This window comes from Centroberyx affinis, unplaced genomic scaffold, assembly GCF_046629955.1.
Source record: "Centroberyx affinis isolate AG114_WGS23_722 - 3 ecotype Tasmania unplaced genomic scaffold, CSIRO-AGI_Caff_v1 ptg003019l_1, whole genome shotgun sequence".
NCBI lineage: Eukaryota > Metazoa > Chordata > Actinopteri > Beryciformes > Berycidae > Centroberyx > Centroberyx affinis.
The window spans coordinates 157,526-172,699 of record NW_027281116.1 but is presented as its reverse complement, the minus strand read 5'-3'; the positions used below and the strand labels follow the sequence as shown (position 1 = coordinate 172,699).

The window sequence follows — 15,174 nt, the reverse complement described above, 5'->3', positions numbered from 1 at the left end:
GGGCGCCTCCTCCGCCTCCCACATCCCGGAGGCTCGTCGGTCCTGGAAGCAGTCCAGGATGGGATTGGCTTCCCGCTCCTCACAGGGAGGAACCGGTGCGCCAGGATACCCATATATGGACTGAATGATATCAATTTTGATCGCATGACTCAGCATCATATCCTTATCGATGGGATTCGGGTGATCTTGAGGCTAAATAGCAAAGACGGATGTTTGAGGTTTCAGCATGACGTTGAAGTATTTCTGTTTTTGGACGACTTTGCGGTCTGGTTCACACTTTAACCGACTTGTTAAAATATGACTATGAATGTGGTTAAGTAATTGACAGGTAGGCTGTTTTATGTGTTTACCTGCATTGAGTTTCCTTCACCGATAGTCTTGTTTACAGTCCTTGTTCCTGGCAACAACGTCATCGAATATGTGACATCTCGGGGGCGGGGGATAAGATGAAATAACCAATCAGCGCACTGGAACGACAGCAGCTTACAGGTTGGCGAGCTACTAGACCCGGACATATAAATACCACAGAGCGCGTCAGCCGACCACCAATACGCATTTGTTTAAGAGGAAATACAAGTGAAGCTCGGACTCAGAGCGTAAAAGAAACGGCAACACACGAGTGGAATCAAAACATCAGAATTAGTCACCGGACCCCGCTTTGATTCGACCTAAAGGTACAAAACGACGACTTGGTACAGTACAGTTCCACTATTTTGGAAGTTTTGCTCTGTTTTTGATAACTTTGATCTTCAGTATAATAATACAGCGGGACTTGGTGCTGGAGAGGGAATCAATTGGGACACTGAAGACTTTGTGTCCAAGCAAGATCTTTCCAGCGCACACTTGTATTTGACTGTCTGATTTGAAATATGTCCACAATAATGGAACAGCCTTTTTATGACGACTCGTTTCTCTCTGCTTATGGCCATCCAGGCGCTGCGCTGCCAGACTACAAGCTGCTAAAGCAGAATATGAACTTGAACTTCTCCGACTCATATCGGAACTCAAACCTCAAGTCACAGCACCTGCGCGCCGAGAGTGATTTCTATTCAGCGGGGACAGCGGACGTGGGCTCTCTGAAACTTGCCTCTCCAGAATTGGAGCGACTGATAATCCAGAACAGCAACGGGGTCATCACTACAACGCCAACCCCTGTACCCCAGTACCTGTACAACCGTGGGATCACAGAGGAACAAGAGGGTTTTGCTGACGGGTTCGTTAAAGCACTGGACGACCTCCACAAGATGAACCAGATGGCTCCTCCAAACGTGTCCATCGGTACAGGTGGTGTCGGCTGCTCGGTACCCACTTCGGTGTTCGGCTCGTCCATCCAGCCAGAGCCTCTCGAGTACACCACCTTGAGCAGCTGCACCCCGAACCCCAACCTGTCCGCTGCACCCAGCTACCCCTCGACCACCATCAGCTACCTGCCCCACCACCAGTATCACCAACATCCCCAGGCCGTTGCGCACGGCTCTCACCACTTCCAGCACTCGCTGGTCGGAGCCGGCCTCCACCCGCAGCGCTTTGGCGGGTTGAAAGAGGAGCCTCAGACAGTCCCCGACATGCATAGCAGCGACAGCGGGTCTCCGCCGATGTCTCCCATCGACATGGAGAACCAGGAGCGTATCAAAGCGGAGCGCAAACGGCTGAGGAACCGGCTCGCAGCCACAAAGTGCCGGAAGCGCAAGCTGGAGCGTATCGCCCGTCTGGAGGACAAGGTGAAAGTCCTGAAAACAGATAACGCCGGACTGTCCAACACTGCTTCCTTACTGCGGGAACAGGTGGCCCAACTCAAACAGAAAGTCATGACACACGTCAGCAGTGGCTGTCAACTCATGCTGGCGCCCAAGGTGAAGTCTTACTGAAGAAACAATGCACTTTTTAAACACTGGACAATCTTTGGAGAACCTGTCAAAAAACAAACTGCACTGACAACTATACAGCGTGGACAATGAACAATGTGTTTTCACGTTGGAAATAGCCTGTATAGGCCAAGTCTGTATAAGGGAAGAGGGTTATTATGGTTTCTTTGACTAAAAGAAAAGTGCTCAGAAATCATAAGAACATAAGACTGAAACACTTAGGGCATTTTTGAATACGTTTTTAAAAGTGTCATCTGTTTGGCTTTGCCTGTTTACATTTTACGTTGACAACTGCCAGTTGTGATGCATTCTATTGTAAGTTATTTGTGTTCTTCAGGCTGAGCCTGATAGGCATATGTCTTTTTTACCTGTACAGTATCTATTTAAGTAAATGCAATTAAGAAAAAAATGTGGTGTTGTTTCACTTTTGTTATTGGTGTTATAATATTGATGTAAAAATCGTCGCCTCTTAGTTGTATTATATTAAGAAATATTGCAGTTGAAATAATTTACGTAGACAAAATAATCACATAAAGTAATTTCATCTGCCAACGATGGCCCATCAGGCCAGCAATTGTACAGCAGTCACAGTCGCTTGACGTTGGAGACGTCCCAGCGTGGGATTGTTTCCTTATTGACGTAAGCACGTCAAGCCATATATGGTCAACTTTGCTTCCAAACGTCACATCATGAGAAGGGTTCCGGGAACTCCCACCTACATTGCCCGTCAGAAATGCTGCGCTCTCCCCTTCACACCACAGTGTGTGTGTGTGTGTCTGTGTGTGTGTGTGTGTAAATGAAGAGGTTTGTCAATGAGTGGTTTATAAAAGGACAGGGGAGTTTCCCCACTCTGCTTTCAATTTCCCAAAACAACCCGTGAGAGCACTACTTCAGGAAAATTGTAGCAAAAAGTTCCAGACACACTTGCAGAGTAGGCTTTAGGTCTGATAAATGCTTATTTGAGATTTAAAAAAAAACAAAAGTTTTAACAAGAGCTCTCAGATCTAAATGTTGTGGACACAATTACAGATTAAGTAATGGATCCAAGCACATCACAGCAAATGGCCAAACAAAATCTATATAAACTTTATCAAAATAGGGAAGTTTTGTCTGGTAAAAGCGTAAAGACATTTTGGTTCAATTAAATATCCCAGTACCTTATGGTTTTACATGATTAACCCACTTTAATGAAATGAGGCGCAGGACAGAGGTTCCTGAAGTGTCGATCCCCATCTCGGTGAATTGGGAGTTACATTTCTGTGTAATTTCAATAGTATGGATCATGGATTATATAAGAATAACTTTTCTCTTAATAGACAGTGAAACCCACCTCACCAGCTACAGTATGGACAGTCATGTGATTCTGTCAAACAACAAATCTTTCCAACTAAGTGAGCTCCTGGCTCCCGGAACAGGGTATTTGGCAATGTCAAATTGTATTGTCACTGTTGTGCTGTGAGTCAACATCACGGCAAGTCCAGCATTAACCAAGACTTGCAGCCTCAAGACTCGGATGTTTTGCCAGGCAAGGCTCCCAGGTCCTGAAGCATCCTGTTCATTTCAAACATGACTGGACTCTGTACACCAAAAGGCGAGTTTTAGAAGTACCATGGCGCCGCCTAGTGGTCCAAACTGAGATCCATAAAGTTCACAACATAAGGTACTTCACCTTGGTTTATTTGTCAGACATAAAAACACTGCCAACATGTCAGTCATCATTTCCCACTGCTTTAATAATGATGGTAGAATGATTCATTAATGATCTCAAGGTAAAAAATAATCAACACTTTTCGGAAAAAGAAACAAAAACGAGTATACTTTCAGTGCTCAAGACTATGAGGCCGCCCCACTGGTCGCTGGACATACAAACATAAGACTTGCAACAACAAAGGATTTGTGTCTAACAACTTCAGCATTTGTTAGGTTGGGCTTGGACGCCAATAAGAGACTGCTTCACAGGGGAACTTCTCATCTGAAGGTAAGTGCTAGGGTTATGAAGTCGACTACGAGATGTTCAGATTTACTGCTTGGAGAAGAACTCTTTGCTCTTCTGGACGTCGGGGATGATGGTGTCGCTTCCTGGTTTCCAGCCAGCAGGGCACACTGTATGGAGAGGGAGACGGGACAAAGCCCACCACCGGCCGTCAATGACACAATTTAACTTCACATATCTTGAGGATACAGTCCACAGCAGCATAAACTGATAATACAAGATCTTATACACAATCTACCTGACCCCTCTAAGGCAATTCAAAATCCCCAACCACCTCATTTGTATCGAGGGAGTTTAAGCATATAATCTTGGAGTGGTAGGTTCAATTAACTGATACATTTTACTCTCTGGTTGGAGTAGGGCTTTAAGATATTGACAAAAAAATCGAATTGCGATATATTGCAATTTAAAGCAATTCATATCATCACAAGTTTTTCTTTCAAAATCGTTTAAAAAAAGGATTTACTGAGATTGAGTATGACACCAATATTTCACCAACGCTATACTTGATTAATTTAGAAATCCAGTTTGGACGCCCCTCTCTCTAAAGCAAATAATTGCAGCCTCTGCGATTTGGAAATTGCAGAAGTTCATATTGCGATTGCAATTTTTTTTCAATTAATTCTTCAGCTCTAGTATGGAGGGGGACAAAAACCCACAAAACATATAGATGTGTTCAGATTTCACTCACCCTCGCCATGTTTGTCAGTGTGCTGGAAGGCCTGGACCAGGCGCAGGGTCTCGTCCACGGAGCGGCCCACAGGCAAGTCATTGATTGTGATCTGCCTCAAAATGCCCTTGTCATCAATCACAAACAGACCCCTGAGAGGGACAAATTGAGAGGTTGAAGTCTGAGCCAACAGAGGATGTTCCTGCTCATGGATAACAGTGGTGTGGCAGGGTACTTTGTGTCCTGAAACTGGAGGCTGCACTGGGTGTGCAAAGCTCCAAAACTGTTATTTACCGACTTAAATAGCAGGCTGGCAAATTTGGATGCTAAATACATGTTGCTTTGTGGTCACGTCATTCATGATCTCATGTTATGGACACATACATTTGTGAATTGGCATGCCAAGCTAAAGTGTATGCTGCCTGCAAACAGGATTGTTTGAAGATCAGAGAATAATTGTTAACATCCATTCACCCTTTCCAAACCTTCAAAGCTCACTCTGGGTACCTACAGCTGAGTGAGTATTTACATTCTACCAAACCAACTGGTTCATCTTGCTCGCAAACTAGCTGCCATTTGACAGTGAACAATTGTCCTTCAGATCAAAACTTGCCAGTCTTGATTAATGAAAGTAACAATATTATCTTAAACGTGGAACTGGCGATGACATTTTATCCATCATTTGGGCTGCTTATGTAGAATTTTTTAATGCTCTGTTCCAGTGTGACCACATTGTTTTCTTAACCAGAGAAGCAGATTGGATTTATCAGATTTACACTCAAGTGTTAACTTTCCCTGCGTAAGACCCACCCACGCCTGGTGACACTATTGTGTTTCATTGAATTCTTTGATAACATCAAACTCATCAGTTTGCAACATCCCGTTTCTATACCCATTTGAGGCACAATTGTAAACTATGGAAATGGGTTTAGTAGTCTTCTGTCTGACATGATATGAAAAAGGTGTATATAAGCTGTATATAAGCATGTACTATGTACTTTTGGCAAAAGTACATGCGCCCCAAAGAAACTGAAATATATGTGGAATTGAGAGGTTTGGGGGCAAATAGGAAAATATTGGGTGATAAAAAAAAAGGAACAAACACACACACTTAATGTGCTTAATAGCCCATTCCCCTTTATAAATTACAGTGCTGTGTGTTGGAAGTTGTGTCTGTATTCATGCCTAGATGAGCAACACCTGCTGAGGTTCAAGAAGTATAAAATATCTGTCTCAGTAACACTGTGGTAACATGGGTTAGGGTTAGAAATCCTGATTCCATAGGACCACACACAGTCTGCCTGACCTGTATGCGATGCCTTCTCCCTCCTTCAGGACACCGTAGTCTCTGGAGATGGACTGGGTGAGGTCTGCCACCAGGGGGATGTTCATGGGACCCAGACCTCCCTGCTTCCTTGGTGTATTGATCCTACATGGGAAAAAAAGAAATAAATGAATGTTGTCATCAATAGTTGTTCATTTTATCCCATTTAAAAACCCACTCAGCACAGGGGAGCACATACAGGGTGTCAACATTATAAGATGATATAAGTCTTTCATTGCTTCATATACATTTTAAGTGCTTGAAAAATGAAAATCCTTCTACCTAGACCAAGTGCATGTAGTGGTATTTTGTAGACAAATATGGCTATAATATTCAGGTGAAATAATAAATCAGATACAAAACTAGCCTTAAAATGGTACTTTCATTTTATGATACTTCGAGACGTCCATCTTAAATTACCACAGAGGGGGAAAAAAACAGTAAAGATGCCTCCTTGAAGCCCAGAAAGAAATATTAAGACATTGGTCATCAGCAGGTGGTCCAATAGTATTCCCACAAAATGTTTAAAATCAAACTGTACATAATTAAACCTACAGACTATGCCCAGAATTGGACAGGTCCGGATTCATTACCCACAACTGTCTCGGATGATTCCTTCTACAAAGTAAAGTTTGATTGAGCCAAGTGACCGTTAGCTCCTCTCAGTATATCAGGACCCAGATAACTTATCAATACTATGCAGGGGGCAGAGTGAGGGGAGATAAGCTGGGATGGGTGTTGCATGAGATATGCTAAAACCCCTTACAATTTACCCTTTAATAAGAAATTATAAACAGATTACAATTAGAAACTGTATAGAGCAAACAGATATGAAACATGTACCATTAACTATTGAAAAAAAGCACATCTTTAAAATGATGTGTATAGCCAAGATTACAATCAAGAACATGAGATGTAGATAATCATGGTTCCATCACATCGAAAACCCCATGACTAAGGTGTGGATCCACTTATAATAAACAAACTCAAGTCATCTTCCTTTCGTTTAAAACAATCGTGGAGTCTCACCAGGCCAAGTGACTGAAGTGAGAGTCTGTGGAGGCGGCGATGACCTCGCAGTCGATTTTGCGGAACTCCTCTGCCCTGTCGCTGAAAGCCACAATCTCAGTGGGGCACACGAACGTGAAGTCCAGAGGGTAGAAGAAGAAGACCACGTACTTCCCTGAAGAGCATAGAGGGGAAGATGGGAGTGTTGATTTTGGTCAACCTACATTTGCCATGTCTTAAAACTAAAGAAAGCTGATACGTTTATGTCCATGTGTCCATTATGTAATCATGAAGAGGGTGTCTACTGTATATAAATCACTCAAAGTCAGAGACTGAGGAAATCACAGAGGTTGTGACAAAGGTTTAAATACATCTGCTTCTACACAGTCTATGGGAAAACAGCCTGTTACCTTTGTAGTCTGACAGCTGGATGTCCTTAAACTGCCCGTCCACTACAGCTGTGGCTTTGAAGGCTGGGGCAGGGAAGCCAATCTTTGCATTTCCGGAAGACATGGTGTTGGTGGCAGCTCACTGGGGGAAGAGAGCACACAGTCAGCAGATCGCTCCTGATGCTGAGAGACACAGCAGAGATAGTGCTGGCTGGGTGGAGTCTGAGGCTCTATGTGGATCTCTGATAGCAGCAATATCCTTTGGCACCAAATGCAAAAGTTAACATGGAATTTACGTTGAAAATGCTCAAGGCTTAACCGATTTCTAGGTTTTGCAACACTTTGAAAATCTGCACATTGCCCTAAAGCTATACATAGTCACATGCAAGTCAGTTGTCCAGCTGGGTTTGCGGGGAACAATGGTCTATTAAGAAGCTTACATAATCATGAAAAAGCAAAACCAATAAGGGAAAATAAGTGGGATAAAATTTTTTTAAACAAGATTCAAATTATACTCTATTGCATTTTACCCCTTGACTTGCAAAATTTAGCAAAATAGGATAGCATTTATCAAGTTATGATTGTGTTGCTCCATTTAGGCCTGCAACAACAGCCTTGTGGCATTCAGCTCGTTCTTTGTAATTTCTGCAATCTGGTGTTAAAATGAATAAATAGTGACTAAAGAAATGCACTGTATTTGCTTGCAACGGTCTCAATTTTTTTTTTACATAAGCACATACAAGCCATCATAACAATTCGTTTGTCGTCTTGCATGAATTATACACACGTGCAGCAACCATTGTTTGATAAAAGTTTAGCTAAATGTACCGTTACCTTTCATGTGTGCGTATGCCATGCGAGCCATGGCTTTGCATTTACTTTGTTTGACAGGTGAAATGACAGCAGGGTCGCTAACGTTAAAACAAAGCAAGGTGCCATTGACCCATCTTTCCTTCACCACAGGGACAAAGAACAGGCTAGAAAGAGGCCGAAGTACAAGTAGGAGGGGAGGAACTGACCCCACTGTCTGGCTAGCTTAACGTTAGCTTAAATTAGTAAAGGGGTTTCTTTTATGTTCTCTCCCTTCGCGACCAAAGAGCCACTGGCTTCGGCCGTGCAATGCATACATATCTAAACTATTGAACTGACTGATAATGAAACCAAAGCGGTTGTAAGATATACTCACGTCTCTTTACGTAAAACCGAAAGAACTTGGGACAGTGGAGCTCTGCAACGGCTGACTGGAGAAGAACGAAGAACGACTGCTTGCCGCTGTGTGCAAGAAGTAGGCGGGGCCAGCGACGGTCTCCGGAAGTGAAAACAACATATTTCTTTCAAAATAAAAGTTGAAAGTAGACTATCAAACCCCTTCACTCAGCTTTCTATTATGGCGGTATCAGCGCTATTGCGCTTAATATATTTTATCAAGTTAAATTTATATGTTTCAGCTGTCAAAATATATATGTTAGCCCTATAATTGGGCATAGCGAACTCCATACTTGGCCCATATTTGAACAGTAACATTTATTTTGAAGGTGCTTGTGTTTGCACCTTGCACCCAGGAACCCGTACCCCTTGTTCCGTTGGGCTCGGTAGTGTGTGGGGCTGGTTTGATAAGGCTGTGTGTGCAAACTTTTAGGTAAGTTACATTTAGCTAGATGATGAATCTAGTTTAATTTCCAGTTGAGAGCGTGGGATGTCTTGTTAGTCGCTATTTCCCTAAAATAAAATAGAATTAGGCTAGCAAATAGCTAGCAAGGTACCATAGCAAAACAATGGGAGCAAGCAAAGATAGCCTAGCTTGTATAGCTTTCAAGGTAACTTACTCAAACCAATTCTTAACTTACTTGTCTTGATGATATGTTGAGTTATATTTGGAGATGCCACAAAAAAGTAAAATTAAAGCTAGGTTCAATGGCCGTGACAAGAGAACATCAGTTGCAAATCGACAGCTGTAACGATAACGTTATTTCCGTGGTAAAGTAACGCTTGCCTTTTGATGCGAGAAATGGTGAAATCATGTCCAATTATCTAACGTTACTCATCTAGTTAAGAGGTTAGATCGTTTATTAAAACATTTGTGTCTGTATATCCTCGCGATTTTACAAGATAAATAACAATCCATATTGGTCTCTACATTGTCCTAATTAACTTTAGTGCTAATATGACTGCTTTGACTTTGACAGTAACGAAGGCAGATTTGATATTGATCCTTTTTTCATTTCATCCTCTTCCACTCTGGTCCAGAGGTTCTCCAGGTCGTCAGCATCCTCATCCCTCAAAATTATCAACAGCCATGGATCCAAACGGTAAGAGAGATGGTGGGATAGAGGGGACACTTATAAACAAACTAACTATATTAGCCTATTTGTTAAAGGTAATCTTGTTGGCACACAGGAAGTTGATGAGCAAGCAAATAGCAAGAGCTTGAATGTCAACATAAATAGTGTTTGACACATTACAGCTTCATACCTGTGTTTTTTCACAACTAGTTTGACACTGTCTCAGTCTCTCAACCTCTCGCGCTCAGTTTCTCTGCCATTTGTAATGACAACTTTCCCTCTGAACTCTCCTGCAGTCACCCCACAGCCGGTCATGTGTGAGGTCTGTGGAACGTACTTCGAGACTCGACGGGGACTCTCCAGCCACGCCCGCCTGCATCTACGGCAGCTCGGCGTGACACTGTCGGAAAGCAGTGGAGCTCCCATAGAACTGCTCTACCAGATCATCCAGGAGAGAGATGGCTCCCTCCCCAACTTCAAAACAGCCCCCTCTGCACCTGTGCCCACCCCTCCCAAAAAAACAGGCCAGCAGGAGCCCAGGAGACTGTCAGTCCCACAGGACAGGGGCTCCTCCTCTAAAGCAGGGGGTAAAGTCACGACGACCCCACAGAGGACAGCTTCTCAGGGATCGCCAGCCAGCTTGAAAGAGTCAACGTCCCTCCTCCCCTCATCCTCGTCCTCGTCCTCGTCCTCCTCGACTCTTAGAGCATCCGAGTCTAGAATAAGTGAAGACAGCAACTCATCCTCCGTAGGGCTTCACCAGGCCACAGCCAAGCCGCTCTGGGCACCGCAGGAAACCGATGCCCCTCTCACCTTAGGTATGGATGAACTCTGAACATTTGTGTTAAAGAAATGTTGAAACTAACGAGGGGTGGAGTAGCTGTATGTGCATGAAAGATATGTTTTACTAAACTTTAATACCACTGTATGAACAGAACTTTCACATACCTCATGCAGCTACATGGCTGTTGATGCCAGAGAATTGCTGAAATAACATTTTTGTTTTAATGAAGTACACATCACTGAATAGTCCACTTTTGACTTAGTACATTTACATATGTACACTTAGTACATATTTGTATGTGTTTATGTGTATTTGTATGTTTTGTTTTGATGTAATGTAGATGTATTTGTGTTTCAGGGATCCCCTTGAAAATGAGATGATTCATCTCAAGGGGTTTATCCTTTCAGTAAAGTTCAATATACATTTTCTCACCTTCTTTTCTACATTCTTGCAGCCTCACACACCAACGACGAGGTTCATGTGTGCCAACTTTGTGGCTCCTGGTACGAGACACGCAAGGGCCTGTCCAGTCATGCCCGTGCCCATCTGCGCCAGATTGGTCTAGCAGAGAGTGACACCAAGGGTAGCCCCATCGAATTCCTTTACAAGATCATGGAGGCCGAGGACCTCAAGCCCATAAGCAGCGAGCAGCAGGAGCCGTTCGACTTACAGAGCCGCCCTAAATCCTCCACCAAACGCCCCTCTCATCTGTCCCCTCCACCCGTGTCCAAAGAACCCCTCTCCTCCACCCCTCTCCAGTCTCCCCCCAGTAAACGAGCTAAAGCGTCAGAGAAGTTTACCTGTATCCTGTGCGGGGAGGAGTTTGAGAATCGGAAAGGCCTGGGCAGCCACTCGCGGTCCCACCTGCGTCAGATGGGGGTGGTTGACATGATGGGGAAATGCTCTGCTATCGACACTATCCAGGAGCTGGTCAGCAGTGGCGTGTTGCCTGGCATACAGCCCCGCAAAAAAAACACTACCACCAACTCATCTGTAGCACTATCTCCAGCTCCACCCCCAGCCCCAGCCCCAGCCCCAGCTCCACCACCAGCCCCATCCCCATCCCTATCTCCGTTCCCCTCCCCATCCCTCTCTCCTCCCCCTGCAAAGTGCACTCAGCCCCCTCTCACCTCTGTCAACCGGGCCCCCAAGGCTAAGAAAGGCTTTCGGCTAGCAGTGGACCCCCTGCACAGGAAGCCCAAGCCTGAGCCCGTGGAGATTGAGATGTCTATTCCAACGCAAGGATGCAGCAGTAGCAGCAGCACCTCCCCTCAGAGGTTGCCTAGTCTTGCCGTTAACCCCGCCTCTTTCAATACAGGTAAAGCAGGCAGCCACAACTCAGAATTGCTTAGGGTTTGACTGTAATATGTGCTGTAATTGTTTGGTACCTTTACAATGTTATGGCTGGCTTCAATTCAGTTCATTCTGAATTTATACACTCAGTAACTATGACATAACCTTACTATTTTGCATTTGTTTATTTATTCATGTGTTAGTTTTGTTGGTTTATGTATGTATGTACACTTCTGTGCAAAAGTCTTAGGCACATGTTAAAAAAAAATCTGTAACACGAAGATGCTTTCAAAAATAATGAAATGAAAAGTTTCTAAATATAAAAACATTTACTGTAAAGAGTAGTGACTGACACACTAATGCAGAAAACAAATAATTAGGCTAAGCATCGAAAATAAAATTTATATAAAAAATCTAGGGTGCCTAAGACTTTTGCACAGTAATGTATGTATGAAAGTTTTGATCTCCTACCCTCCTAACCTTCCTTCCTCCCCCCATTTCTTAGTGTCATCCTCCGACGTAGAACCCCTTCCAGTCGTCCTTTGCGACTTCTGTGGCCAGTTCTTTGACAGTCGCAAGGCCCTGTCGTGCCACGTCCGTGCCCATCTGCGCCAGCTTGGCCTCACCTGGTCAATCAAAACATCACCAATTGACCTCCTCAAAGAGTTCATGATACATGGTCAAAAAGTCAAAAAGGAGTCGGTGTTCAGTGCGGATTCAGCCTCAGGCAAGGCTGCGTGGGCCTCTCAGGGCTCCAGGAGGTCGCTGGACAGCCTCCTGCCGGGGGATCCAGCCACCAAGTCCTATACTGCACCCCTGGATTTTTCCCTGAAAGAGAAATCCCCCTCTGGCAAGAGTGGGGCCTCACATACTGGTAAGCCATTAACACCACTGCAAAGCACATAGAGTTTTAGCTAGGCTATTTGTGTCAGTTTCCATTGTAGGAAAGTTGTGTGATATAGCAGTTGTTCTCTGGTAAAGGAAAAATCCAAACAGCTGTTGGTGATGATGTACCTTGTATGTCTGAGCTCATTTCATTGTTTGGTGGTGTATTTTTCTTATCCCACAGATAACTGGCCGAACATAGATGCCATGACATCACGTCGAGATATTTCCACAATAAAGTACAGATAAAATAGAGTTTGATAGCAGAAAAATTCCAACCATATAAAACATGATCAGAATGAAATAGCAAGGGCTTCTTTCCAGAGCCACCATTTTGCACTGACATTCAGCAATCATACAGGGAGAAATCCATTGTGGAAAAGGCAGAGATACCAGTTTCTCCACCAACAGTAGCCGCAGTAGACCAGAATGCAATGCAGCCACAAGATGTGTGTTTTGAGTAATGGGTGTGATTCACTTTTTCTCAACTGGAAAACTCATTCTCTCACTCTCTTGCTGCTACTATGCTATCTCTATTGTTTTCGCCACCTGCTTGCACTGAATGCAAATAGTTCAGGCACGTTCTCTGGGGGTTGTTGAAAAGCATTCTGGGCAATGTAACAAATCACTAACTGAAGTAGAAGTGGATGAGGCAAGTTGACGCATATGGGTACACCAAAAAAGTATGTTAGAACACTTCATCACAAAATAACAGCATACAGCATAGATTGATGATAAATTTTAACCCCACTCTCTGCAGCCAGAGTGACATAGATAGACTGTGAATATTGTTAAATTGTTAAAGTTTTATAATATGCTTTAAGTCATTTATTTACAGACTGCTTTAAAGGTGTATGTCCAATGAAAATATCTACAGTTATTCTGATAATATATTCTATATGTATACTTCTCCTGCTGTTCACCCATGGTATCAGACACGTCCTGTGAGCTCTGTGGGTTCGACTTCGACAACCGCAAGGCCCTGGCCAGCCATGCGCGGGCCCACCTCAGACAGCTGGGTGTGACGGAGTGGAAGACAGAAGGGGCGACGAACTCGCCTATCGAATTCCTCAGCGAGTGGATCCAGAAGGAGCCTGCCAAGGTGGCAGAAATAACCAAACGCTATCGAATGGGAGATCTCTACATCAAGAAGGTTGGCCTTGCTCTATTTTAGTAACCAACAAGTATTGTTCCTTGAACTGCCAAGCTGAAGTCTATGCAGGAGAGTGGTCATTCTTCTGACTTTTTACCCATAAAAAGTTCCCATTATCCTCTGTTGTTGTTCTTCACATTTCGGTGCACATGAGCAGTGTGTTAAGCATTGTAAATCCTAATCTCCACGCATTGTCTTCCAGTCCCAGAGAGCTGCCCCTTCGCCCTCTCTATCCACAGACTCGGACTCTGTGCCTGGCGGTAGCCTGAAGCCTTCGGGGCTGCAGCCGGAGCACAGGGTGGGCAGGGAGGAGCCGGGGGTCACCGGTGGGTCATTCAGAGCAGCTCAGGAACGACCGCGGATGGAGAGGGGCCACACACACATGCAGGCAGTCCGCGGTGACCTCGGGGTGCGCTCCCCAAGGGGTAAGAGATGGACTTGAACATCCTGTAACAGATAAACACATTCTCTATTTTTCTGCTTATCTCTGTATCACCTCTCTCTCTTGTTTTTTCAGGGTTCTATCCACCAAAACGCTTAGTGCCTACAGGGGCAGAAAACCAGGACAACAACTCCCAGCAGCCACCACGGACTGGGAACATCCCTGCTCTGCTGCCCAAGCCGCCACTTACCCCCCTGGTCAAGCTGGTGGGCAAAGTCTATTCCCTCAAGTGCAGGTCAGTCTCTAAAATTCAAAAATAAAACTCCCTCATTACATTTGTATTCAATGAAAGCATCATTGGAACTTGCAAATAAAGTCAGTGTTTTAGACTTTCCTACTTGTAGATTCATTGCCGTCTCTGTTGTGGCTTTCACAAACATTGTTATTCAGTTGTACAGAAACCCTTCTTTAATTAGGAAACTATCGAGAAACTGCTGTACTAGATCAGCAGATCGAAAAGTATCGCTCCAGATAAATCTAATAAAATATGAGTGAAGGTAGTTTTTACCTCGTTTTATGCAGTGGGCATCATACCGCTCTCTGTCCTGTTGCTCAGGTTCTGTGAGGAAGTGTTTCACGGACCTCTGTCCATTCAAGAGGACTGGATCGCACACCTCCAGAAACACATCCTGTCACTGGGCTACAAAGGCAAAGCATCTCCCTCTCCTACACCAGTGGCTACTCCGGCCCTCGTGGATCCAGTAGCTGTCTAGTCCACTCACTGTTTCCGTAATGGATTTGAGCACGGGAACACGGGAAGTACGTGGCACAAACAGCAGTCTGAGGGAGACAAGAATGACTTGGGGACCCCATTTAAAAACAGTTTGAATAAGGACAAGGAATCACTTGGGTAATGATTGTGGCGGGAGGGGGGGAGAAGCGAAGAAGAATGCTCTCTTTCTGTGTATTTCTAGGTAACAGTTCAGCTATGAATTGTGTTTTGTTTTCCTCGGTTGCACGTGCTGCTATGAATAATCAGAAAAGCACAAGTTAGATTTCCCCTTTGTGTCCTGGAGAGGGCGAACGTGAGCCGCTTCAGAAAAACAGCAGGACGCAGTGCAAACCTCTCAGGTGAAGGTCAGTAGA

The 15,174-nt window shown here is 44.3% G+C and overlaps 3 protein-coding genes across 5 annotated transcripts; 2 read left to right on the top strand and 1 right to left on the bottom strand.

Moving 5' to 3' along the window:
* The first annotated feature begins 519 nt into the window (after positions 1–519).
* LOC139659113 (transcription factor JunB-like) lies at positions 520–2,279 on the top strand. 3 transcript variants are annotated; one of them, XM_071537336.1, is made up of 2 exons: positions 520–674; positions 934–2,279. In XM_071537336.1, exon 2 carries the CDS (start codon positions 972–974, stop codon positions 1,866–1,868), a length of 897 nt encoding a protein of 298 aa, XP_071393437.1. In that variant the 5' UTR covers positions 520–674; positions 934–971; the 3' UTR covers positions 1,869–2,279. The 3 variants fall into 3 exon arrangements, with proteins under 3 accessions (XP_071393437.1, XP_071393436.1, XP_071393438.1); XM_071537337.1 differs by having other exon boundaries at positions 539–692; XM_071537335.1 differs by having other exon boundaries at positions 537–2,279.
* A 1,247-nt stretch (positions 2,280–3,526) lies between these two features.
* prdx2 (peroxiredoxin 2) lies at positions 3,527–8,528 on the bottom strand. The gene is made up of 6 exons (XM_071537348.1): positions 8,436–8,528; positions 7,271–7,391; positions 6,882–7,035; positions 5,835–5,957; positions 4,550–4,680; positions 3,527–3,968 (listed from the first exon to the last, which is right to left on the bottom strand). Exons 2-6 carry the CDS (start codon positions 7,371–7,373, stop codon positions 3,886–3,888), a joined length of 594 nt encoding a protein of 197 aa, XP_071393449.1. The 5' UTR covers positions 7,374–7,391; positions 8,436–8,528; the 3' UTR covers positions 3,527–3,885.
* Positions 8,529–8,847: 319 nt separating this feature from the next.
* wiza (WIZ zinc finger a) lies at positions 8,848–14,934 on the top strand. Its single transcript, XM_071537330.1, has 9 exons — positions 8,848–8,888; positions 9,497–9,558; positions 9,828–10,355; positions 10,776–11,633; positions 12,114–12,482; positions 13,429–13,646; positions 13,849–14,071; positions 14,164–14,323; positions 14,645–14,934. The coding sequence occupies exons 2-9, from the start codon at positions 9,546–9,548 to the stop codon at positions 14,799–14,801; spliced, it is 2,526 nt and encodes an 841-aa protein (XP_071393431.1). The 5' UTR covers positions 8,848–8,888; positions 9,497–9,545; the 3' UTR covers positions 14,802–14,934.
* The last annotated feature ends 240 nt before the right edge of the window (positions 14,935–15,174 follow it).